The sequence below is a fragment of the Monodon monoceros genome, unplaced genomic scaffold, assembly GCF_005190385.1.
Source record: "Monodon monoceros isolate NGI ecotype Baffin Bay Population unplaced genomic scaffold, NGI_Narwhal_1 Super_Scaffold_20, whole genome shotgun sequence".
Taxonomy (NCBI): Eukaryota; Metazoa; Chordata; class Mammalia; order Artiodactyla; family Monodontidae; genus Monodon; species Monodon monoceros.
Window position 1 is genome coordinate 45,072,856 of NW_021703777.1, and position 25,258 is coordinate 45,098,113.

At 42.4% G+C, this 25,258-nt stretch overlaps 1 protein-coding gene across 4 annotated transcripts in view; it reads right to left on the minus strand.

The window, feature by feature from the left end:
- Positions 1-5,890: 5,890 nt before the first annotated feature.
- Positions 5,891-25,258, minus strand: part of SEPTIN11 (septin 11) — a 90,997-nt gene continuing 71,629 nt past the window's right edge. For 3 of the 4 annotated variants that reach the window (XM_029235764.1, XM_029235767.1, XM_029235766.1), the window contains 4 exons: positions 25,030-25,198; positions 18,070-18,202; positions 15,239-15,426; positions 5,891-11,755 (listed from right to left, as the gene is read on the minus strand). In XM_029235764.1, coding sequence (XP_029091597.1) covers positions 11,740-11,755; positions 15,239-15,426; positions 18,070-18,202; positions 25,030-25,198 — 506 coding nt within the window. In that variant the 3' untranslated portion in view covers positions 5,891-11,739. The remainder of the gene's footprint in view (positions 11,756-15,238; positions 15,427-18,069; positions 18,203-25,029; positions 25,199-25,258) is intronic. The other variant, XM_029235765.1, reaches the window with a different exon arrangement.

A 25,258-nucleotide genomic window follows, 5' to 3' on the forward strand; every position in this document is an offset into this window, starting at 1 on the left:
TTTATCTCTTTTTTTCCTGCTTGTGAAGAAGTGCAAGTTCTTGATTAGTTAGGCACTGCTGTTTCAGCGACGGAAGATGATAAAAATCCTAATATGCTTGCAGAAAATAAAACATGAAGAAAGGCGGGGATTTAAATGTGACTGAGTTTAGGTTTTGACATGTGGACTGTGACCTTCCAAACAGTAAATTCTTAGCTTAAGGAACTGTGAGGGCAGACACAGACCCATATCTAGATAACCTGTCACTTTTAAGCCACCGATTTTGTTCTGGTTTAGCAGAGCAAGAGTATTCTCCGGTCAGCATTTGACTTTTAAATTCTTTTATGGTAGGGCTGGCTACCTGCTGTAGTCCAATCAAGGGGGGAAACTTACGTGTAAATAAGTACAGGGAGTGAGAAGGAATATAGAAGAATGAACTATTTTTGGGGTAAAGACAGCATGAGGCTGGCTTTGCAGATACACATAAAAAAAAAAAATCCCACTTATCCTAATCTTCATCTGGTTCTGTTTCTTAGTTCTCCTGAATTGTGGGAGCTCCAGGAAGTCCACACTACAAATGTTCATCATTAAAATAAATGCTACGTAACCCCCCGCCCCCTGTCACTTAACAAATGAGGAACATTTTTGTTATGTAGAAAGCTAGGGATAAAGTTGAGTCTAGAATCAGAATATTTCATTTGTGGTCCAGTTGCTACATACAGATGGTACAGAAGTTAGAAATAATATTTTAATTTCTTGATCTTGAGGCTTTCTAATCAAAAATGGATGGTAAGTCCGTTTGGAAAAAAGTATTTTCATGGGAAACTGAATTGGAATGGTTGGGCTGCTGCTAGGTCTCATGCCTCAAAGCTTATTTAACCCATAGATCAGTTAAATGATAGTACTTTGGAGACCAGCCCCTCCTGAGCACCCTTTCAGTTACATCTCCCTGCCACTGTCCCAGAGACCTGAGCTACCATGAGCTCTTGGAGAACTTTGGCTCTCTGGGGCCTGAACTCACGGACTGAGACAGAAAAACGCAGAACGTTCTTGAACAGTGTGGAACTTTTCATTAAGAATGTTCCTACTGTTAAATTAGATCCTGTTTTATCAGAAACTGTGCTCATTAGCCTGTCCCAAGATACCTGTCTTAAATCTTGGCATCACACCACAATTACTCTCTTCCAAGATTTGGAAACTTGAGCTTTATGGATCACGATTGCCTGGTGCCTCCTGGTGGTGAGAAAACCTGTTATTCCACAAAGGCTCTGCAAAGGCAAGGGAATAAACATGATGGGAGAAATTAGTTATTCTCTAATCCTCCATTCAACAGAAGTGAAAGTGCATGCTCTAGCTCTTGAAGCTCTTACTAGGAGTAGCCGAATAATTACTTGTCTTCCAGGGTTGAAGTTCGTTACCTGTGGAGAACTGAGTTTTCTGCAGTGATGTGTTACATTAGTGTGGAGGGGAGGGCTGGGAAAGGAGAGTGCTCTCGAATGCCAGTTAAAAAGACTGATACAACTGATTTGCCAGAAACGTTCCTGACACCATGCCTTCGGCTCTGAAAGAAGCTATAGCGTAGCTCCTCACTTGGCCAAGCTGATGAGAATCGGAGCCTACAGTCCTGCCACTGAGGCAGTTAAGACATTGGCGTCTGCCCCCGAAGAAGTATTCTTTCTTTTCTCCTATGTTGTTAGAACCAACACGTATGTATGTCCTGTCTATTCTCTTTACATACCTGGATTTTCAGGATTTCTAATTCACTCCTTTGGAGTTCCTGAAACAAGAAAGTAAGTTGTCCTTGAGCATCACTGCCCGAAACAGCACAATGTGGTTAAAGCCACTGATGCTCAGCAAGCATAATGGGGAGCCTTGTTATCTTCATCCTTAAGGTAGTTTGTACATTTTCAACTGGAAAGGGAAGATACTGTGCCAGATGTCTTTCTTCACAAGCCTCCTGGGACATAGCAGGTTGAAGATTAGAGAATTGTCCACATAGCCAAGAATTTTTAACAAGGTTCAATTTCTGACTTACCAAATATAAAGGATAAAGCGTTGAGATATGATGTTTTGTCTAACATGTAACTGTTATTTCTAAAGCCTCCAAAATTGTTGAAACTAGTCTTCAAACTGTGTTAACAGGAGAATGTCTCCTATGCTCATTTATAATGTTTTGAGCTTTGGCCACTAGATGGTGCTTTTAGAAAAATAGAACATCTTTTTACGTTTCAGGGAGAAACTGGGCTTACTGTGTGGGAATGAGCAGTTGAGCGCTCACCTCTTGTTGCTAAGCAATGCATCAGCATCATTTGCAGTTACAAGTTCACATCACATAAGCCATAGGAGGCCTGTGCATGTGGGACTGAGGGAAATTAGCTATATCTGCCGTGGTTTGGGACAGATGGTGGCTAAGCATGTCTCGTACCAAAAAAAAAAAAAAAAAGTTTTACAAATTAAAAATCCTAATACTTGTTCATTGTTCGGTCCTGCAGGATAACTTCGAAATGTGATTGAGAATACTTGAAAACAGCCAACTCCCAAAAGCTTGCTGCTTTCATTTTGAGCTGGATTTGACCAATCAGTAGGACAGAAAAGATGAAGTACAGGCTTTGTAGCACAGCTTGCATTAAGGAGTTAAAATGAAAGCTTTCCCTCACCATACTGATGAGTTTACAGACCTTCCTTTATTTACAGTGCGGTTACATCCCGATAAACTCATCGTAAGTTGAAAATATCCTTAAGTCGAAAATGCATTTAATGCATCTAACCTACTGAACATCATAGCTTAGCCTAGTCTACCTCAAATGTGCTCAGAACACTTACAGTAACCTTACAGTTGGGCAAAATCATTTAACACAGTCTGTTCTATAATAAAGTATTGAATATTCTATGGAATTTAGTGAATACTGAATAGAAAAACAATGCTTCTAAGTGTATCCGTTGTTTACGCTTGTGATTGCATTGGCTGACTGGGAGCTGCAGCTCGCTGCCACTGCCCAGCAAAATGAGCATCCAAACTGCATATTGCTAGCCCAGGAAAAGATCCAAATTCAGAAATATGGTTTCTACTCAATGCATATCACTTTCACACTATCATAAAACCAAAAAATTGTAAGTCAAACCATCTTAAGTCAGGGACCATCTGCAGTGGTTTTTATGAAGTAAGACCCATGTGTAGCACACAGACATAACTCTCCCTGTGCCATCTCTTGATTATTGAAAAGGTGTCATGAGAGGTAACCAAGAACGTCTTATCAGAGAAATCTGAAGAGAGCACAAAACACTAGTGTTGAAGTTTCCAGGAGGCTGAACCTCTCCATTTCTCTTGACTCTTGAAGTACAACCTTCATAGCAGATCAAATGCCAAAACTGTTGACCTTATTGTGTTACACAACAGTAGGGCAGTGTAGAAAAGCATAGGCCCAGTAAACTGGTTTCTCATGCTCAGAAACAGCTTATTTTGTTAGCAAGAGAACACTCCAGAAAGAAGGGCAACCTTAAGAAAGAAACCACTGAAAAGCAATTGGGGGTGGTGGTGGGTTTTGCTTTTCAGAATACTATCTCTCACAATTTAGCATAGAAAGGGCTTACCTTTTCTGTTTACCCCCAGAATTTGCCGTGTTTGAGGTATGCAGAGAGACATGCAATTCATAGTGTGTGGCTACATCCACAGTACCTAATGTAGGCCTGGTGCAGTATATAGAATAAAAGTATTTGGGGGGGGTGGTGTGGGAAAGATGGATGGATATAAATAAAGGGCAAGGAGAGCTAGAACTGCAACTCTTCAGTATTCTCAACGCACCGTGCAGAGAAGGCATGGTTAAGCAGAGTTCTTCGTGGAATGTTATTCTGCACCCTCCCCACCATACACAAGTTTTCTTTTTGACAGGGACCAACCTTGTGATAATAGCCTCTGCCTCCTCTGATCTAGATGCCATGATTTTGAAAGGAAGTTTCCATAGTGGACTGAAATGCCATTCAACTCACAGCATGCAAATAACTGATTTGAGGCAGATGTGAAGTCTTCATCTGTACCTCCCACGATGTTCCACTAACAACCAAAAGATCTCATTTGTAAACAGCTACCTGTCAGAATAGGAAGGTTGGAAAGCGAGGTGAGCAGATACCGAGGCTCGCAATTAGTCTTTTTAGATTAACACATTCAACCTCTACACCAGCCCTGAGGGTGCCAGTTGTTTGCTAGAGACTGATCTGAAAGCCAGATGGTATCAGTCTCAAGGACTAAATACCATGGTCTTAAGGATTCAAGTACAAGGATCTTCAAAATGAGCCACATTGCCAACACTGTCAGTCTCCAGGGTGGAAAGATGACAGTCATCTGCAAAGCAAAAGGTTTTGCATAGAAATGTCATTTAAATACAGTGAAAATTATGTACTTAGTTTTTCAGATATCCAGAACTTTTACCCATAAGCTGGGACAATGATAGGCAGAAAAATAGCCAAAATAACTAAGAAGGACGTTTAGGTACAGTTGATGGGGAAAAGTATGGTCAAGCCTATTGCGAAGATGACCTAATTTTATCTGACCCAGCTCAGCACATACTAATTCAGATCAGGTCTCTCCTTTATACGTGTGCTGTGCCTATCTCAAGTAGACCATCTAGATTACACTCACTTTTCAGCAATAAGGACGAGTCTGTATCTGAAGCCAAGTAAGGTTTTTGTTTTAAAGACTGTATGAAAAATAAAAAGCCTATCACCAATGGAAATAGGTTCAGATGGCTCAGTTCTCCCTGCTTTCCAACAATCTAGCTTGAGATAAACGAGTAGTTTTTATTATTCGTATCTCTTAGTTGGCCAGCCAAGAGAACTCGAGAACCTACCAGTTTTATCAACATTTGAGAAAAGGAACCACCTTAAGTAAAATGCCAAATCAATGGAGGATAGCTGTGTACTTGACCAGTGGTGTCTGTTATCCACTTTCCCTAGATAACTGAACAGAGGCCGACCTGCGTGTAATAGCCAGTTCCCTCGCCCCTCCCATAGATGATTACCATTACACTTCCTCCAACATGAAGATTAAAAAGGGAATAACAGATTACACATTTCTCTACTTAAACAAACCAAAAAAATACTGCCTAATTTGCTTTTTAAATATTGCCCAAAAAATGTCTTTACAATCTGATGCAGAATTTACTTTTAAAATACGAGTGATAGGGTAAAGTTGATATTAAAATATTAAAAGGAGTTTAAAAATAAATCCACTTGTTGTACTTAGTAATCACGGTGGTTTCACACAATAGGATGTTTGTGTTTAACTTACAAAACTGACAGTATGTCACGCTGTAGCATCAGTTAAGGAGTTGATACCCACCATCCACCCGCAAACCAGCGGTCATATCATTAGCAAACTTCTGTCCTTACAGATTACACTGTAGTATGGAGGGGATGGCTCCTGACTCTTATATTTTAATCATTTAATGGCTCAGATGAACCTGATTTTATTGCATTTAATAATAGTGTCTTTCTAAGTAAAGAAGGCCCCTTGCCAGCAAGCTCCTCCAATTGGTCTAAATAACCTCTTCCAAGAATCAAATGATTCAAGAAGCAGGGACTGTTGCTTCATCATTTCACCTTTCAACAGAAGCATATGTTACCATTCTTAAATACAAGGGAACACTCTTAAGATCTTTACCAAATGCAGTTCACGCCACCAATATCCACTTACTATGGGGGCTAAAAAATGATGGAAATAAGCAGACTATTGACAAGTAATGAAATGAAAAGGTAACTTAAAATGCGTGTTCATGCCTTAAAATAGAAATGAATTTGAAAATTGTACCTTGACTACAAAAACTGCACCTAAGAGGTGGCTGCTAATAAAATAGCCTGTCACAAACGAGTCAGCATTAGAACTCATACTCAACTGGCAGAAGTGTGTGTGTTTGCATGTGGGTGTATTTTAAGTGATTTCCAGATTTTTTTTTTTTTTTTTTTGCAGACACAGTGGAGTAAGCCACCTGATCAGAACCAACGTTAAGTTAATGTTGCTGTTGTCTGGGACAGGATATGTACTTGTCGGGGGTTTGTTTCCATGGTCCAGGACACACAAAAACTGGACACAAGGTAAAGAAGAGCTTCGCAATAAATAAAAAGGCAGGGATGGGCCAGAAAGTTATTTTAAGGTACCTTTAAATATAAATTGAGTCCCAGAGGCAGAAAAGTCATCTACCTAACACTGGCACATTTTAAACATGATTAAGACTTGTAGGTCAAAATCCCAGTGACAGCACAGGGATTTTGTTGTTGTTGTATCTGAGATGAGGAGAGCATCTTAAACAGAATTCTGTGACTTAAAACTTCATTTAAATTTCCCCTTGAGCTTAAAATTGGCATAATTTTGATACCAAAACTAAGTTTGAATAACCAATACATAAAACGGAACTGGCTAAGTAGGAAAATTTTTTTTTTTCCAAAACAGAATCCCAAACCCCGAAAACTTAGATGAGGGGTGCAGGTAACAGAAAAAGAGTCAAATAAAACAACAATGGTTCCTGAATTTAAAGGAAGGATGCCCACTTCTCTCTCTCAAGAGGCAGACGGTCAGCTGAAAAATAAAAACATTGTATCAATAGAACACTCCAAATTAAAAAAATGCAGCCATCTTTGTTCATGCAATATCAAATGTTTAGAAAAAAAATCCCAAACTTCAAAACAACCCACAAAGCTAACAAAAGGAAGGAAAATTGTTGCCCCGATCTTATGACCTGATTGACGATAGAGGGTCCTGATCGGGCTGTTCAGAATGTCACTCATGGGACAGAGGTCTGGAGTTAACATGAGATCAAGTCTGTGGACCCTCAGATTAGGGTCCATGCTGTCTTCAGTCCATGAGTTCTTGGGTCAGCAGCTTCAAGAACATGACAGCTAAACAAGAGGATCCCAACACAGGGCTACCTTGGGTTTTGGCCCAAGTTCTCTGTTTCACTCAATTTCCTTTTAAGTAGTAGTATTAGGTATTACTGTTTTTGGTGGTGATAAGTCACTTAAGTAACCACTATGGGCAGTGGTTTGTAAACAGACATTGACAAATACAAACAGCAGTGCAATATTTGACCCAGACTTTAAAAGAATAGGAGGCGATGGTGGAAATGAGGTAACTCTTCCCCAACACGTGTGAACAGACAGCTCCTGCTCTTCTAATGCTCTATGTCCATTAGGAGAGAGTAGGGCTTGTCAACAGGATGGTTACATAAAGAAGAAGCTACAGAAGAGAAAAAAGAAAGGTTCAGATTCAAATTTGATCCTTAAAAGGCTTAAAAAAAAAAAGGAGCTTCTCTACAACAAACTGTGAAAGAACAGCAGTGTGTCAGTAAAGGGATGACTTCCTCAAGCCCAGCTGGGGGGTGAGCTGCAGCGCCAGCACCGGAGGCCAGGGAAGAAGAGGACGCCTCAGCTGGGGCAGTGGGGCGCTAGTCAGGGTGGAAGGGGACGGGAGTCAGGGAGAAAGGGTGGCAGAGACAGTAATATGACGTACAGGACATCACGTGGCAAGCATCTTGGAGGAGCTGGTGCTGCCCAGATGGTAGCACTTGAAGTCCAGACAAGGTAGAAAAACACGAGACTCTTTCATCCCTATTTCTTTTATCCAATATTATAAGCATGTGTACATTTGCATGTCAAACAGTGACTAAAAAGAACTCACAAAAGGGCACACAATGTTTGGGTAAAAATATATTTTCCCCCACTTTATGTCTTGGCACTAGTGATATATGCATAGATTACCTGTCCGCCACTCTCCTACCTTAACAGACACCAAATTACCAAGCAAGTTTGCTAAGTGATTACTTTCATACTTGAAAAAATGATATGCTTCACATTAATACAATTATTTTAGTTTTTTAAAAAAGACAAGTGTCTAACATGCAGTTTACACATATGACAATTCTGCATTAACACTGCAAGTAGATTACACAACAGTTTTAAAAACACACTGGTTATTTTCAAACAGCAAAATGACGATCTACAACTACAGTTTAAGGCATATCAGCATATTTTAAAATGAAGAAATAGACAAAGTTCTAATGCTGTTCACAGCTTAATCTTCAACTTATTTTAAAAATTCCCTTCATACCTACATACAATCTAGACTTTGTACGTCATCATTTCCCCTAAAGAGTCATCACATATGTGTCCTGTCAATGGAACCGAGACTTCTGGAAGCTGAGACTTGACAACTTCAGACACTTGCAAATGGGAAAGCAAAGGGATCTGAATGGACAGTTTTGGTAGGACCACACAGAGACAGTATGACATGGGTTGGTAACAGCTGAAAAACCCGATTCAACAGTTTGTATATGAAACACTTATGGATATGTCAAGAAAGTGAGGAAACCGAGTCTTTGTGAGGTGCACAAGATATGAAGTGTTACTGCTGGTGAGATCACAAAGCAGAGAAGGAAGGTGAGTAACCTGTGCCCAGCATTTTGTTAAATGTTCCCCTGGTTGAGGTGACCTTTCTGGATAAAACCTTGACCAATTAATAAAGAGCCTAAGTTGGGAAAACATAGTCTCTAAACTGCCAGTAAATTCTCCTAAGTGCTTTTCCATCACATCCTACCGCACTTACAACTGTTATGGGCATCTAGAGTCCAGAAGAAGCAAAAAGATGGTCATTATGGTTGAACAAAAGATGTGGGGAGAGGCCAGCAAGAGCTCACCAAAAAAAAAAAAAAAAAAAAAAAAAAAAAAAAAGGTGCTCCCTGCCAGTAGTTAGCACAAGGGAAAGACCATTAAACCAAGATCACCAAAAATTAAGCAATCATAAAGGGAGCCTAGCATTAAAAAAAATTTCCTCTTGCTTTTTCTCTAGTGGAAGGTAGTAGTTTCTCATTCTAACTTTACTTACACAGTCAGAACCAAGGACCCTCTGGGAATTCCCTGGCAGTCCAGTGGTTAGGACTTCGCGCTCTCACTGCCGAGGACACAGGTTCAGTCCCTGGTCAGGGAACTAATATCCCACAAGCCGCGCGGTGCAGTCAAAAAACAAAAAACACCAAACCAAAACAAAAAACCTAGAAAAAAAAAATGAAACACTAAAAACCAAAAGACAAAAACAAACCAAGGACCCTCTAATATCCAATGAACCCACAATGCTGTGTAGAACAGACTGGGGTTAGTAATTTCTGACTTGCACATGGATATCAAGGAAAAGTCAAATCTCTGTGTTTCTTGTAAAAAAGATATAAATGTGAGCCATTTAAAATATATTTAGGTTTTTTGTTTGTTTGTTTTTTAAAAAAACAAAGACTACTCAAACCAATACCTCCCTACCCCCCTCCAGGGGAAAAAAAAAATCCATCTATCCCATTTGTTTCTCTAATTTTAAAAAGTCAAAAAGGTCTCAAAGGTTTTTTACTGCCGTACTTACATGCAAAGGCGAAAGCACATCCAATTAGATTTGAGGGTATCATTTATTCCGTGCAGAGCCAAGGACTACTGTGAAAAAAGGCACAGATACAGAAAGAAGAGAGGGCAGCAATAACAAACCAAACAGGGCCAGGGAGAAGGGGCAGAAAAAAGTTCAGAAGCAATGCATTTTTTAAAAAAGCTTTTATATGTTTTCTTTGACTTTTTATTCCCTGACTCTCCACATGATTTATTTTTCTGTGAAAAATTTAATGGGAAAAGAAAAATCAATCCAATCAATCAACAATCTTGGAATCAAAAAGTCAGCTGGATGCCTTTTGTGGCTAGGCTCACTTTAAAAAGGCTTTAGTGATGCATGTAAAACGAAAATTTTAAAGTGATGCATTTTTAGAATTTAGAAGTGTATTTCCTGTTACAAGGCACGAAAATGCTCACACAAGCAATGGCTGGAACAAGCATAACAACACAAGTATTCAAGCTTCTGTCCGGTGCACAGCATCTGAGCAAACTCGGCCTATGGTTAGAATCAGCATGCTGCCTGATAGCCAGCTTCAGACTAGAATCATTAAAAAAGCAAAAGCAAAAACAAAGACATTGGTCCAGTAGCTCCTAAGCCTGTCTTTATATCACGATTGCTTCTTCTGGTTTGCAGTTTGTATCCCAGCTTAGTTTCGGCTTCCATGAAACTGATTTCTTACTTTGCCTAATTAAGCCTAAATCAGTTCATGGACGACCATTCCTTCTGTCCCATAATAGTGTGGTTGAGGATAAAGAGAAGGGAAAAAAGTCTTCATTGGAATCAACTAGAGACTTATTTAAAAAAAAGAGTGTGTGTAGGTGTGTGTGTATTCTATCCTATTTGATTAATGTATGACTAGTGAAGGCCAAAAGGAAAATGCAGAGGTGAAGTATCAGGTTCATGAGAAATGTTATTCTTTCAAGTAAGAAACAGGAGACTACGGAGTTAGAGAGAAAGCTGCGAGTATCTTGTTATTAGAGGGGGGAAAAAAATCAAGGAAATGAAAGGATAAGCCTCAAAAAGGAAAAGTACAGAAAAGAAATTAGATATGCCCTTTTCCATACAAATTTGGCATGTAGTCTATGTCCTGCCATATGGTTAAGTCCTAACCCTTGTTGATGGGGCACTGGGGCCTTAAACGCAAAGAGCAGGTAGAGCTAGTCTTCGTGAAGGAAAAGGTGAGGAACTTCCTTCAAGACAGCTGGATGTGAAAGACCAGCTGTTCTATTCCATCATACCTTTACTGCGAATATCAAAAAGAGACTATGCAAGGAAACTGGATGTGAAGCTGAATTTCTGCTTTCTTGACTTGTGGGTTTATACCGTGTTCCTTCCCATTTCTACCTTAAGTCGACAAGGCCCCTCAAACTTGTGCTGCACATGACACAGCTTATAACAGATTTTCTGTTTTAAATATTGCTGGAAAATTTCTCCTCGTAATTATTGAAAACTGTTATTAGAAGCACTCGATACCCTGGAATCAGTCATTAGGCCCTCCTCTCTCAGCCTACTGAGAGCAGATTTAGGTGTGTTTATGAAAAGACTGGATCTTGTAAGTAGTAGGCAGGTTGTGGAAAGCCCGTCATCCTTAGTAGAAGATTCTTCTACTAAACAAGGTTGTATGATCTGTGAGAGGGCCATGGTTGCCCCGATACAAGGGAACAGACTCATCATTTTCTTATTACAACCCCACTTGGCCAGGATTTGAGACACAGGGGTTCAGACACATTTTTAAAGCCATAAGAGGAGACAGTCAGTCTGAACAGACCCACAACCCAGGCCAAATGATGTTGTTATAAGTAATAAAAAAAATCCACGCAAGGGTAAAAGTCAGGTAAAGCTTACCCACCGTTCTGCCTACATACAAAGCTACCTTGGTTCGGGGCAGGTGTGGAGAAGAGACAGAGGGAGTTCAGGGCCTTTTGCGTCATGGAGACGAATAATGAAGAAGAGCACGTTGTCGTGGCTATTCAGGTTTATAGTCAGCTGCTGAGGCGGTGAAAAGTTTGCCTGTCAGACGTACATGTAGCAATTTAGCCTCCTTCCCTTGGTCCAAAGCAACATAAAAGTAACAGAACAGGCATGCTTCCTGCTGCCACTCTGAACAGGCATAAAAGGCAAATCATTTGCTTTCCAGAAACAAAGTCCGGCTGCACATAGCTTTTGCTGTTATCCCCTTGTTCTATCATTTTCCACCACCAAACAACATTCAGCAAAATGAGTTAATAGTTATATGGTGTCTGGGAAAGGGAAAAAAATAAAAATAAAACAAAATAAAAGGACACAGATGGCAGAGATACAATATTACTGCAAAAGCAGGTGAATGCGGACCATCCTTGGCTTGCCAGGCTTTATGTGAAGCTTGCACTGCAAGTTAAAAAACAAAACAAAAAAGTTAGAAATAATAATAAATTAAAAGAAGGAAAATTAGGAGTGCCAGCACCAGCATTTGGTGATGGTGAATGCTCATGCAATGATTATGGAATTGACAGAAATTAAAACCAAAAATTTGAGTAAGCTATTCTACATGACAAGCAAAAGCAAAATTTTAATATTGAATTAAAGAACACATGGTTAGTTTCCATTTGCAGGTAATTCAGAATTCATGAGTGACTTCTTGAAACCACTACATGTTCTAGTGAAAGGATTTGCTGTTTGACTTTCATCTTCTCAAATAACACAAAACCATTATCTATTAGATTTGGGTATCACATCGGTACTGAATATACAATAAATGTCTTTCAACAATTAACTTGGGGATTGGAATATAGTGGATGGAGGACATGCTATTAATCTACTTGGGAGGGAAAAAAAAAAAAAGGACAATCATTATATGGTTACAGCTAAAGCAATGCCCGGAGCCTTCCCCCTCCTCGGTATAAAGCAATGCCAAGTCCAAGATTCACATGTCTAATTTGAGGCAAGTCCAAAACATGCAACTTCATTCCTTAGGAAGAATCAAAATATTATTTTAAAAAAGAAAAGATGAGTGGATGATTGTGTGAACTATAGTTATCAGATGCCAGGTACCGTTTTAAAATGATAGATTTTTAAAACTTTGTTTTTGGAATGGATTCATCTTAACCAACAAACTGCTGGCCGGCAACTGTGCAGAGTTTTCAGAAAAGATGAACACTGAACAGCTACCAAACAACTTACCCTCAGGCACTCCCACCACTGAGGTGTAGCCGCAAACAAGGAAAGTGACTTGGTGGCCAGAGATGGCAGGAAGCGGGGGTCCAGCTAATGGCAGTGCCAGGGTTAGTTCTACCTTGACTGTAATCTTAGGAAATGTTATATGCTCTCATGCCACTAACAGGTCAAGGAGAAGTACAAAGCCTTACCTACGTTAAAGAGGGAGCGTGTCATTAGAATAGAAAAAATGGAATTTAAAACTATTAGAAAAACGAAGCGAAGCTCTGAGGTGGAAGCATGGCAGGTGAATCAATACGCATCTCTTTTTAAACTCTCTCCCTGGAGAAGCTCCTAAGCGACAAGTGTGGTGACTCCAGCCTGTCCTCCAGCTACACGAGGAGGAAAGAGCCTCCCATTTATTTTCCAAGAACTGTTCTGGTTACCCTGACTACTGTCTGTCTGTGGTCCTCTCTAACCAAAACTCTCCACTGGCAGCAAGGGAAGTGATTTTTTTTTTTTTAAACTTTGACACTTCAGGCCTCCAACTGGCAACTGCTTTCACTGTTCAAATGGGAAAGTGTGGAAAAGCTTAAGAACACAGAAGTTACCGAAAAGTACGCGCCCTCGTCAGGCACAAAATCTGGTGACTACTGCTCACCAAATTAAGTCTAATTCCATTAATAATAAATGAGAATGTATAAATAAGGCTAAAATAGAATTCGCACACACTTCACATAAACGTGAAATGCACTATACACTGCTAAGGCCCAAGGCTGGGAAGAAAATAACCTAAAATGTTCTATAGGAAAAGAAAAACCTCCCTGCACGGAGAAGTCCGTTATTAGATACTTTTTAAGATGGAGGCACAATACTGGTCAGCTCTCGGAATTTTTATTGCTTAAAGGCACATCCAGTACACATGAAATACCCTTGGAACATTGCTGGTCTTCTATAAACATTTTAAGTTCTGAAACATGTACCTTTACGCACTTTAGTGCTTCAGGGTAAGAAAAACTCGACTTTGGGTTTACTAAACCGTGAGTCAGCAGCTTTTTCCTGTTTCATTCACGCCTATAGATGTGTGTACACACACACACACACACACACACACACACACACACACACACTCCACCTGTTTTTATCCTGGGTTAGTTTGGATCAACAAGGAATGATGCCAGATGGTTTTCGTTTTGTCTTCCCTGGAAGAGTCACTAATGTCTGAATCTGCATGGGAAACGTCACCATTAGTGACCGATGCCCTCCCAACATGTGTAGCTACAAAGTGCTTTCTTGAACTGGATTATAATCTAGGCAGTTGTTACTCTCAGAATCAATCCAGCATAACTAAATTTTTGGCCCCTGGAGTCCTTTGACCACGTGGGTCTGTACCAACCCCATTTAAATCACAGCTCACCTATACCAACTACTTTCTATTGCTTAGAAAATCTGCTGGCTCCCCTGCTCTCTCCATACATTTCCTGCTGGCTCAAAGCTTGGAAAGTCAAGGTTCGCAAAGCAGAATTTCAAACTTTCTCTGTACGTCACTGTAGCAGTGCATTTTGGTTTCTACCACAGGAAACGTAACAAGATTCCTCAGGGACAAGTCTGCACGTTCATTCAGATTAAGTGAACACCACTATCGAGCTCACTCCCCTGGGATAGGACTCGATTACCGTGCAGGCTCAATCCTATCTGCCATATATGTCTAAGAATATAATTCTTTGCTTACTCCAGTACCAACATTTTTATTGTTTACTTAGTTGTCAGCCTTTGCCCTAGAACCTTAGCAATGGATGAAGAGCAGGAATCCTGAAACACGCCCTCAGAGGACCACACCTTAAACAGACAAAGCAGGGTGGCATCCATGGGCTCACCACCCAGCTAGCACTAAGGTTTTCTTCAAAGGTATCTTATTGACCACTGTGCTTACTGTCAAACCAATAGTAATTGTCATAAAATGGCACCCTCTAGTCTTTCAGGTGATTTGATGTAAAGCTTCAAATCACAGCAGAATTTCAAGGAAGGCCCAAAGCTCCCACTGGATTCAGGCCACTGCTATTGGAGTATCATAGGAAGCGACAACTCAAAAGCAGAATCTGACCCTTTGGCACATTAAATCAAGGCCATATTTTAAAAAAATTTTGTGCGGGTACAGGTGTGTCTTGAGAATTGGTGGAGGTGTCTTAACGGGCATTTTGATCCCATTTTCACAATAAAACGATTCATCGTCGTGTGGAATTTAGAGGGAAAACTAGTGGCCACTAGTAGTTCTTCCAAATCTTTCATTTTGGGAACAAGACTTTCAATGACTGGCTTCTTAAGCCTTACAACAGAGAATAGAAAAATAATTCTAACAATCGTAATTTTAGGATGCCCTTTATCAAGAGCCATGAGGATTGTCTCCAGAGAGTAGTGAAGAGAAATGCACTGTCTTCTCAAGAGTCCTAGTGTTGGTGCAGAAGATACTACTGGAGATGACAGGTTACTCCAGTCCTGATTGCTTGATCGTGTGGTCAAGTTTTATAAATTAGTGTCTGTGTACCCTTTAGAAATACTTTAAAAACCTTTGTCGTCTCCCCTGCACTGTAGAGAAAATTCTTGCTTTTATCTTTCTGGTAATAGACCAGTTTCCAGTCTGTAAATGGGAAAAGTAGAGACATGCAAGAGGAATAAATTGTTAGAGGGCCCCGCTGCATGGGGGTGACACCCGCTTACTTTTTCTTATCCTTGTCTTTCTTGGTTTGCTGGGCCCCAGACTGCTGGGCCTGGGACTGTAGCAACTGAGCTGCCGCCTTCTTCTTCTGGAAATTGTTCACCTCCTCCTCGAGTTCCTTCTTCTTGTCTTCCACTTTCTTCTTCTCTTCTTGGTGTGTCCGCTTTAGGAGGTCGAACTTCTCGTGGAGCTGGAGAGAAGAGGAGGAAGACAAGCTTGGTGGAGGGAATGGTACGCTTACTGGCGTAAGGCTACCTGGATCCGTTCAGAGGCAGAACGTGTGTGTGCCGCTGCCTGTGCTTTAGTTACACGAGTGAGGTACCGTCTGGTGCTGAGCCAGGCCGAGGTGGTGAAAAGCATCCCTTGGAGCCCTACACACTGTTGAAACTTGGACCCCTTAGCACTAAGGGGAACCTCTGTGCACTTTTTCTGATAATAAAATACGTGTTCACTGTAAAAAGCATAAAGAAGAAAATAAAAATTATCCATGCTCCTAATAAGAAACTCACCCTAGTGGTAAGAAAAGTTCTTTACTTCTGGTCCTTTTTTGAAAAGTATAATTTACTTAGAGACTTACACAGTGACTACAGATATATGTACCCATACTATTCAAATAAGAAGAGTATGTGGAGAAATTTCGGGCACTTGACAAACTGAATTTAGAAAATTATCACAATGCAGAAACAAAAACTGGAAGGGGGCTTCCCTGGTGGCACAGTGATTAAGAATCCACCTGCCAATGCAGGGGACATGGGTTCGAGCCCTGGACCGGAAAGATCCCACATGCCGCGGAGCAACTAAGCCCGTGCGCCACAACTACTGAGCCTGCGCTCTAGAGCCCACGAGCCACAACTACTGAGCCCGCACGCCTAGAGCCCGTGCGCCACAACAAGAGAAGCCACTGCAAGGAGAAGCCCACACACCGCAACGAAGAGTAGCCCCTGCTAGCCACAACTAGAGAAAGCCCGCGCACAGCAACGAAGACCCAACGCAGCCAAAAATAAATAAATAAATTTATATTAAAAAAAAAACTGGGAGGGAGGGAGGGGGAAATCCTTACTATTTAGATAATTCTAGAATTTTTACCTAGCATTCAACTTGATACTTAAAGCCAACAGCAAATAAGGCTCAACTTTCCTTTCTCTGCAGCAAAACTAGGGTGAGTACTTAGCTATTTAAATAACCTCTAAGTTTCTTATTATCTACCATCAAAGGCAAACCTATTTCTTGCTCTCATTGGGGTGACTGTTACAATAGAAATCCATGGGGCCTGATTCCAAGTGATGTTTGCTCAGATAAACTCTTATGAATGGTAATGTGCCTCAGTTTATCTTTTTTTTTTTTTTTTTTTAATTTCTGGCCACGCTGCACAGCATGTGGGATCTTAGTTCCCTGATCAGGGATTGAACCCGTGCCCCCTTGCAGTGGAAGCGCGGATTCTTAACCACTGGACGACCAGGGAAGTCCCTCAGTTTATCTCTTAACAGGGTAAAATGAGTAATATTCATTGAGCTATATCAGCTAAAGAATTAATTGGGTCATTTTAAAATCTGAAGAGAATTGACTTTTTAATTCTGAACTCTGCTAAAACTGTATCTTATTATAATGAAAATATTACTTAAAATGAGATCAAGTTACTACTCATCATAATGTGAAATAATCTGTACATCTGAAAATACTCATTGTTATTTCATTTTATAATATTCTATGCACACGTTTAGCCATGTATTTAGGGTATTACATATAAGAAACAAATATAAGTAAAAAGCATGCATTTACATTTAATCAAGTGACCTTAAAAGTTTCCACACTTCATTAATCTAATGGCAACTAAATTAAGTTCTTGGTTTAATTTAAATAATGGGTACATTATAACGAAATATACATTCATCTGTGCAGTTTTAGGCAGATTTTGTGTGCTTAAAATATTTTAAAGTGATAATTTAATTGTGTGTCTCTGTGCTTAATTATTACAAACAACTTTGTTCCATATCAAAAGTGATACACCGGGCTTCCCTGGTGGCGCAGTGGTTGAGAGTCCGCCTGCCAATGCAGGGGACATGGGTTCTTGCCCCGGTCCAGGAGGATCCCACATGCCACGGAGCGGCTGGGCCCGTAAGCCATGGCCGCTGAGCCTGCGCGTCCCGAGCCTGTGCTCCGCAATGGGAGAGGCCACAACAGTGAGAGGCCCACGTACAGCAAAAAAAAAAAAAAGATACACCAAAAACTATACTTTGTGTTTCAAGAAACTTCTCAAAATAAAACTTAAATAATCAATAAACACTTCTTTAGAAATAAAAAAGGAATCCAAGGTAACCTCTAGGATGCAGCTACCCTGGGCTGGGGGCGGGGAACTTGAGTCAGCAGGACACTGGAGCCAGGGGTGTGCATCCCAGAGGGAAGTCAGAGCACAGACATGGTGGACAGAGCCCGTCCCCCGTCAGACAGGGGCGAAGGGCCCTCCACTCCTTAGCTCACTGAGTTGACTGGTAGAGTGAGACAATAATGGTCCCAGAATTGCAAATCTTACGTTTCATCACTTGTAAATTGATGAAATATGGAGTTACAAGGAATGTAGGATCAGGTCTGGAAACCTAAGTTCTAGCTTTAGTCTTGGCTTTGCCACTAACTAGGTATGTGACTGCATAAATAACCTAAGCTTTACGACACTCAGTGTTACCATCTGTGAAATGGGGATAAGACTGGCTGCCCTACTGTTCGTACCAGTTTAGTTAGGCCCCTCGTGTGACAGAATATACGTAGCAAGTGCTTAAAGCAGCACAAAGGCCTGTCTCGTCTGTGTCTGCCCCGGATGCAAGGACAGATGGCTTACCTCTTTCTCTGCCTCTTTAAGTTCAGCTTCTTTCTCCTTCACTCTCATGACAAACATCTGTCTCATTTCTTCTTCTTTCTTCTGAAGTTCTCCCAGAAATTCATTCCTTTTTGCTTCATATGTCTCCTGAAGACTATTCAAAAGCCACAAACCAAGGACAGTGTCATGAAGTTGCATGATAAGAAATTTCAGTCCAGACAATTTCTACGCAGCCACTTCCTCAAAATAAATAAGGCTGCCAACTCACCAGGTTCAAGGACACACAAAATGGCACCATCTTTCTTTTTAGTTATGTGGCGATCAGAAAGACAAGCACATCAGGAACCAAAGATGAGGCAATAAGTACAGTGTAGCTAACGGGATGTCTCCTACTGGCCAAGCTGTATGCTACATACATTCACACAGGGGAAGCCTGGGCTGGCCAGTATCTCCCAGTTCAGTACCACGTAGATACTGAAGACGTGATTTAGAATTTTAGAAGATGGAGGGGGTGTAGAGAGAGAAATGCATCGGCACTGGAGCCAGACAGATCCACCAGGGTTGGTTTGGGGTTCACAGCAATTTACTGACTGATCTTCGGAAGGGCACGGCCTCTCAGCCTCAATGTTCTCTGAATATAGCGCTTCCGGGGCCCATGATTTCGGGAGGTAAATGTGGGCAGAGTGAGTAAAGCATTTGAGATAACATCGGTGCTTAATCAATGTTACCCCCGCACTCGTCTTCCTCCAGCCCCCAATTTAGAAAACAGACTCAGTGAATCATCTAAAGAGACAATAGTGTATCTAAAGGTATTACAGAAAATTGCTGCTCTTCAAGTGGTATTAACAATTGTAAATAGAGCAGGGAGGAGTTGGATTTTTATTTTAAACCTTATCCTCCCCCTGACCGTCTACAGAACTTGGGGCCCAATATTTTAAAGCAAAGGCCATCACTCAGTTTTACCTCCAAGTCAGAAGAGATATATTTACAGAAAAATCACCTTTGGTAACACAACTTAGAAAAAAAACAGACACCCACACCCACACTTACACAAACAGAGATACATTTGCCGGTAATTGCTATCTCTCTCTCTCTCCCTTGCAGTTTCCCTAGAACAAGGGTTGTTACAGTTACACAAGTCTGCAGCAGGATTATCCACTTTTACCCAGGGACCAAATTCATCCAAAGTGCTGATTCCAAAATGAAGAGCGCCTGTGCGTGAGCCCAGGCTCCATGCAGAGCCACCCCAGCATTCACACTTGTCCATGTAGAAGGAGAAGGACATTCAGGTGGTGGAGGGGCGTGTGCATGTGGATATACGTTTCTATAGAGCAGCATACTTACAAAATGCATTAATTAGAATTGTTTATACTTCTATAATCAATGCTCTTATTGGTTGCTGATCAGTTCTCCTGCCCTCAAGAGTGTCAACACTGCCTGGGTAATGGACAATCACGAGTTTGGAGTTTCTGGAGGTATATTTGGCTTTCACATTATCTTAGGAGACAAAAGCAAGTTTGGCCGACATTAGTGTTGGCTAATATTAATAGCAATATTTGGACTTGAAATTTAAGCTATAGAGAAATGCACGGATGATGAAACTATAAAATAATTCATGAGTTTGATTTTGCTTGTTAGCTTCTAATAAACTCTTTATCACTATCATTTGTGTCAGAATGGCCAAAGGCAGAAGATGACTTGTCCCTGCTATGAAATTTTGGGGGAACCCAGTTTTTATTGATTTTAAGACAATGAATCCATCTTCCTCTTCTTTCTTAACAAGCAGTGGAACACCTAGTATAGAAACACTACCAAGAAACATGACCCAAAGTGTGTTCCAGAGATCGCTAGTTTCAAGAAATCTTCAAAATTGGGGTTCCCAAGCCAAAAGAACAAAAGGAAAATGCAATGTGTGACCTCCCTTTAGGAGAGCCACAGCGCACGGTGGCTCCCAAGCCCTGCAGCACGTCAGGGTCGCCTGGGCATGTTTTACTGGACTTTTCTGAGCACAGTTTCCTAACTCCACTCCTGGAGATGCTGACGCAGGATGTCAGGCGAAGGCAAAAGTAATCTGTATTTTTAAAACGCTTCCAGGTGACTTGATGTAACTAGTCTGCCAACCACTGCTCGTCTTAAGTGCTCTGAAAAGTCCCTCAATTAAAAAAAAAAAAAAAAAAACCTGTTTAAGTTGATTCACTTAGAGCCAAATTTGTTTAATTGTGGAAACTTCTGTTAAGTGACCCACAGAGAGAAGGTCCTTTGGGTAATGCTACCGGAATTCTGAGACCTCTCAGAGTGACTCGACCTGATCCAGTCCCAACCACAACCTAGCTTAGGCTCCAGTTTCTGGAGATCCATTTTCAAACTATGGGTTATGACCCAATCAAGGGTTTTAACCAGTATGTTAAAAGAAAAAGTTTAGAGAACAGGATAGAAGAAACCAGAATGCAGTGCAAACTCTAAGAGCAGGTATCACTTCACGATATGTGTATATTGGATCACGATGTAGAACGCATTTGATAGTGAAGGTTGCAGTCCAAAGCTGGAAAGCGCATGTTCTAGAGAAAGGTTAAGGAGCAATGTTGCCACCAGCCAGATGGCCTCAACACATGCTGCTTATTAGATGGCTGCATCCGGGGATAGGAACCAGCTTTGCATCTCTGACACTGGAACTCATAAGCAACGTATGAGAGGGAAATCATAAACCCCCCACTCCAAGGAGTGACCTGCAGTAGGCTTCTTAGCAATGCAGTCACAGATCCTACTCCCTGGGCACCTGCAGAAATCCACATGTGAGTGAGAGACACCAGACACCCTCCCCTATGCTTCCGGCCAGTGAAAACCAGTCCAGAAGGAACTACATCTATAGTACCCTCTCAGATACCTAAAGTGATGATACCTTTTGCAATTTCTAGCTCTTCCAACTTAATTTTTAATTGTAGTTATTAACACCCTTTTCCAAGTGAGAAGTGAACAATTTTTTCATGAGGGTTTGGGCTGGTTTGAGGCTTTTATCTTCTCATTCTCTTCTAACAGCTTTTGGGAGAGGCAGGCGTTGCTCATGGAGGTCAAGGGAAGGGAAAATGAGCACTGACACTCCAGTTCATCGTGCACTCCGGTAATTCACGTAGCACAGCTGTCTCCCTGTTACGTCTCCCGGACCACCCAGTGGGGGGCAGGCCAGAGCACCGCACGCCACCGGGGTTTACGGAGGAACTTACACACGCAAATGTGTTATCCTTACAACAGCGCAGCAAGGTAGCTATTATTATCACCTCCCATTTTATACATGGAGAAACTCGGACACAGAGGGGCTTACTAACCTGTGCAGGTCACACAGTGAAGAAGTGACAGAGCCGGGATTTTCAGCTGGGCCACCTAGCTCAGGTGGGAGCCCCACCTCCCAAAGCTGGGGAAGTGAGGCCTCCATGCTCCTAAAAATGAATGGTCTCATGGGCCTGAAAACTTTGTGATTTCTTGAGAGGGGGCAGTAAAGGAGCACTTTTTGTGACCTGACAGGTAGAGTCAAGGAGAAGGTGGTGCTTTGAGGTGAGGATGGAGTGTTAGGAAGAGGGTGGTGGCATCTCAGGAGACAAGCAGCAGCGACAAGACCCATCCCCGCCCCCATCTTCCCCCAATGCCAGCCAGAAAGGGGCCAGGGTCTGGGGGACCTGGGTCCAGGGAAGGCATGGGCACTCTGGCTGGGGTGAGGCATGAGCTCTGAGGCTGCAGGGCAGCAGGTGGGAAAGATGCACACAAGAAAAAGCAGGTTGACGCCTGGACATATACACATGTAGGGACAGAGAGAAAGATTCTACCGCAAGACAAGAGAGACACAGGCAGGTTGAAGGAAAGCACCAGGGACAGGTTCAGCTTTTGTGCCCGGGACATACTTCCAAGGCTTAAATGCGGCCTATTCCTGTGCTCACCCAGCTTCTGGTGTGGTTTCACACGGTGTCATATATTCAGGGGAGCTCCCACTTAACGGGCCTCGGCTTTAGAGGCCACTCTCTGCTTTATAAACACATGGTATAAACACAAGTGGCACCCAGAGGGCAAGTGGTGGACACAGGGTGCCCAGAGGGGAGGATGGACTTCACTGTACACCGTGAGGGGATCCTTTATCTACTTTGAGAATATAAAAGCCTTGAGTCCTTCACTGATAACTCCTCCAAGCTCACCCTAAATTCACAGGGAAAAAAAGTCTTCTATGAGCATCCAGGAATGATGACTTTGAAATGGGAAATCCCTTAAATTAACTGTGGCTTTTGCTTTTCCTTAACTGTGTCATCATTCACGCAGGTCCCCTCCTGCACCCTCAGTGTCAGGCTCACAGGAAGTGCTGGGGAGGCTGGAAACTCCTCCAAGGGAGAGGCTGGGCCCTTTGTAAAGCAGTGGTTTCCAAGGAGAGGAAAACCAAGTTTATTTCACCTTGCTATCTGCCAAGACATGTGACTCAAAGCCAACTTTCATGTTCCAAATGATCTTGCCTACACCAAGAGGGCCACCTGAGGTTGACTGAGTGGGTTTCTAAGAGGAGAAACTATTTCCAGGGTTCCCAGAAACTGAGACGATAGAAGGTGTTTATTTTTAGAAGGTCTACTTTTCTCTGTTTCTTATTTTCTTATACAGGGAAAAGAGTAAAGGCCTTGGTTTTATATATATAATATATTTATATATAACATATTTACATTTACAAAATATATTTTATATAAAATATATTTCCCTCCTTTTCATCCTCAAAAAGGAACCCTCAGGCCAGTAGAAAAGGAACCAAATGGGGAGGGGGATACGTGTGAATAAAGCACATTCTCTACAAGTCAGGCCTCAGCGACGTCCACCACGGGTCCTGAAGCCCCTGGGGTCCTTGCAGGACCGGCTGGACCCACCCAGCAACCCTCCTCCTGGCAGCAGCTACCCTGGCCTTGCAGGAGAAACTGTAACTCAAACGCAGAGACACGGGCAGCAGCAGGAAATCCTCACCAGCCCTGGTTCCCGGGGAACCAGGAAACCCAGTTGGTCGCGATGGTGGAAGGTTAGTGAAGGGGCCTGCATCACAGGCTCCAAATTCCAGAGCTGAAAAAAACACAGCTGTGCTGAATGGGTCTTAACATTTGGGGAGGTAAATTACCTCTCACAGACTTAAGAAACAGTCACAAACATTCTAACTTCTGCAGGCAGCTCAGGGCTCCAAGAGATGATCTAGGCCAGGGGCTGGCCAATTACAGCCCGAGGGCAAACTCTGGCCCTGCCTGTTTTTGTAAATACATTTTTATTGGAACACAGCCACTCCTGTTCTTTCACCTTAGGGTCTCTGGCTGCTTTCGCACTACAAGGGTGGGGTTGAGTCACTGGGACAGAGACTACATGGTCCACAGAGCCTAGAGCATTTCCTCTGTGGCACATTCTGGAAAAAGTTCTCCTACTAGATCTGACTGTCCCCTGATCTAGCCCAGCTCCTCGTTTTACAGATGAAGAACCTGAGGCCCAGACAGGTTAAGGAGTTGGGTAGTAGCAGGGTTAAGACTTGAACCCACACTGCTGCCCCTTCACCCTTCAACATCGCCTGGGTTTGAACAAGGGCGGAGGGCACATGGGTTCCATTTTTACTGTGGTTCCTTTTGTTTCATCTCTATGCATGGGTGAAAAAAAAAAAAAAACCTCTATGAAAAAATAAAGATAGTCTCTGCCACACAAAAACCATTTTCCTCAGGCTTAATAACCAGAGATTGTGTAGGGGCTATTTTTTGGTCCATGCATTTCAAGGTTCAATCCCCTGAACTTGTGTATACAAAAGGGCATCCTCTACCCTGCCTCAGAAAGCACATTTCACGTGAATGAAGAGGGCCAATTTTACAAGCCCCTAGGGCAGGACTAAATGATGCAAACTTAGCTAGAAGCTAACTTTTCGGTTAGAAGCCCTCTGTCTGGGGTCTCCATTTGTTCTCCCCAAATACATTCCACAGGAACACTTCACTGGGAGACCAGTCCAGACTTCACCAAACTAAAGAGATTCCAAGAAAATAACCTCCCTGCCGCTGCAATGGCAGCTCAGATCCAGCGGAGGGAGTCCACTGGCACCGCGCACAGGCTGCCTCAGGCACCGCGGCCAGCCGCTCCTAGACATCTGAGTGGGAGTCCAGGCCAGCCACAAAAGAGGAGGAAAACAGTCTTCTCCAAGGAACCGTGGCCCCCGATCAGTACAGGCGCCAAGCACAGACACACCTCACATCACCTCAACTCAGATCCCCGTGAAGCAATCCTCTCCTGTACCAGGTGGCGGCAAACCTTCCTCTGACCGTTCACCAAGCCTGGAGTGGCCCCGGCACCCTGCCCCCACCAACCCTTCCCCACCACTGGGCTCTAACAGGGCCTGGCCTTTGCAGGGCCACTAATTCTACATTAACTTCGATATTCTCCCCTTCACGTTTTGCCTCTTCCTCTCCATCCATCAGCGGTGTGGGAAAATACATAGCAAATGTTCCATAAGTTGTTTCCTTCAGTACTCATTCATGTTGTTAAAATTGTACTGGTTCACTGGAACCTAGTAAGAGCACGTCAAGAAGTAGGAGACATGGCAAGTTAAACCTATTTGGCAAAAATGAACGGGACAAACTGTAGTGAGCATCCACACCTTTGTAAATGCCTGGACCAGGTTCTGTGCCTCTGTGAGTATAACAGTTAAGAACAGAGGTTCAAAACTCACACCCGTCACTTCCTACTTGGGCAGGCTGTTTACACTTGCAGTGCCTTCGTTTCCTCATCTGTAAAATGAGGATGCAATAATGACATCAGCTACATCGGGTACTCTAGATGATACAAATAAAGCGGTTATCGCAATGCCTGGCAATCCGTGCAATTAATCTGCCCCCGCCAGGTCCCTCCACCACCCATATCTCAATCCAACAAGCATTTCTGTGATGCGCCAGCACGCCACTCACACCGCTGCCTGGGGGGCCTGACTGCCAGGTGCCCACATACCTGAAGGGCTTGCTGTCAGGGTCGGTGTCCTTGAACCCCATCTCTTCGAGCTTACAGCGCCGATACAGCTCATAATGGCGGGTGTGAGTCTGTTCTCGCAAATCTTCCATGTTCACACGGATCAGCATCTCCCGAAGTTTCACGAAATCACAGTGGTTTTCATTCTCAACTGCAGGAGATGGGGAAGAAAGCGGGGAGGGCTCTCAGCAGCGATGTCACTAAAATCTGA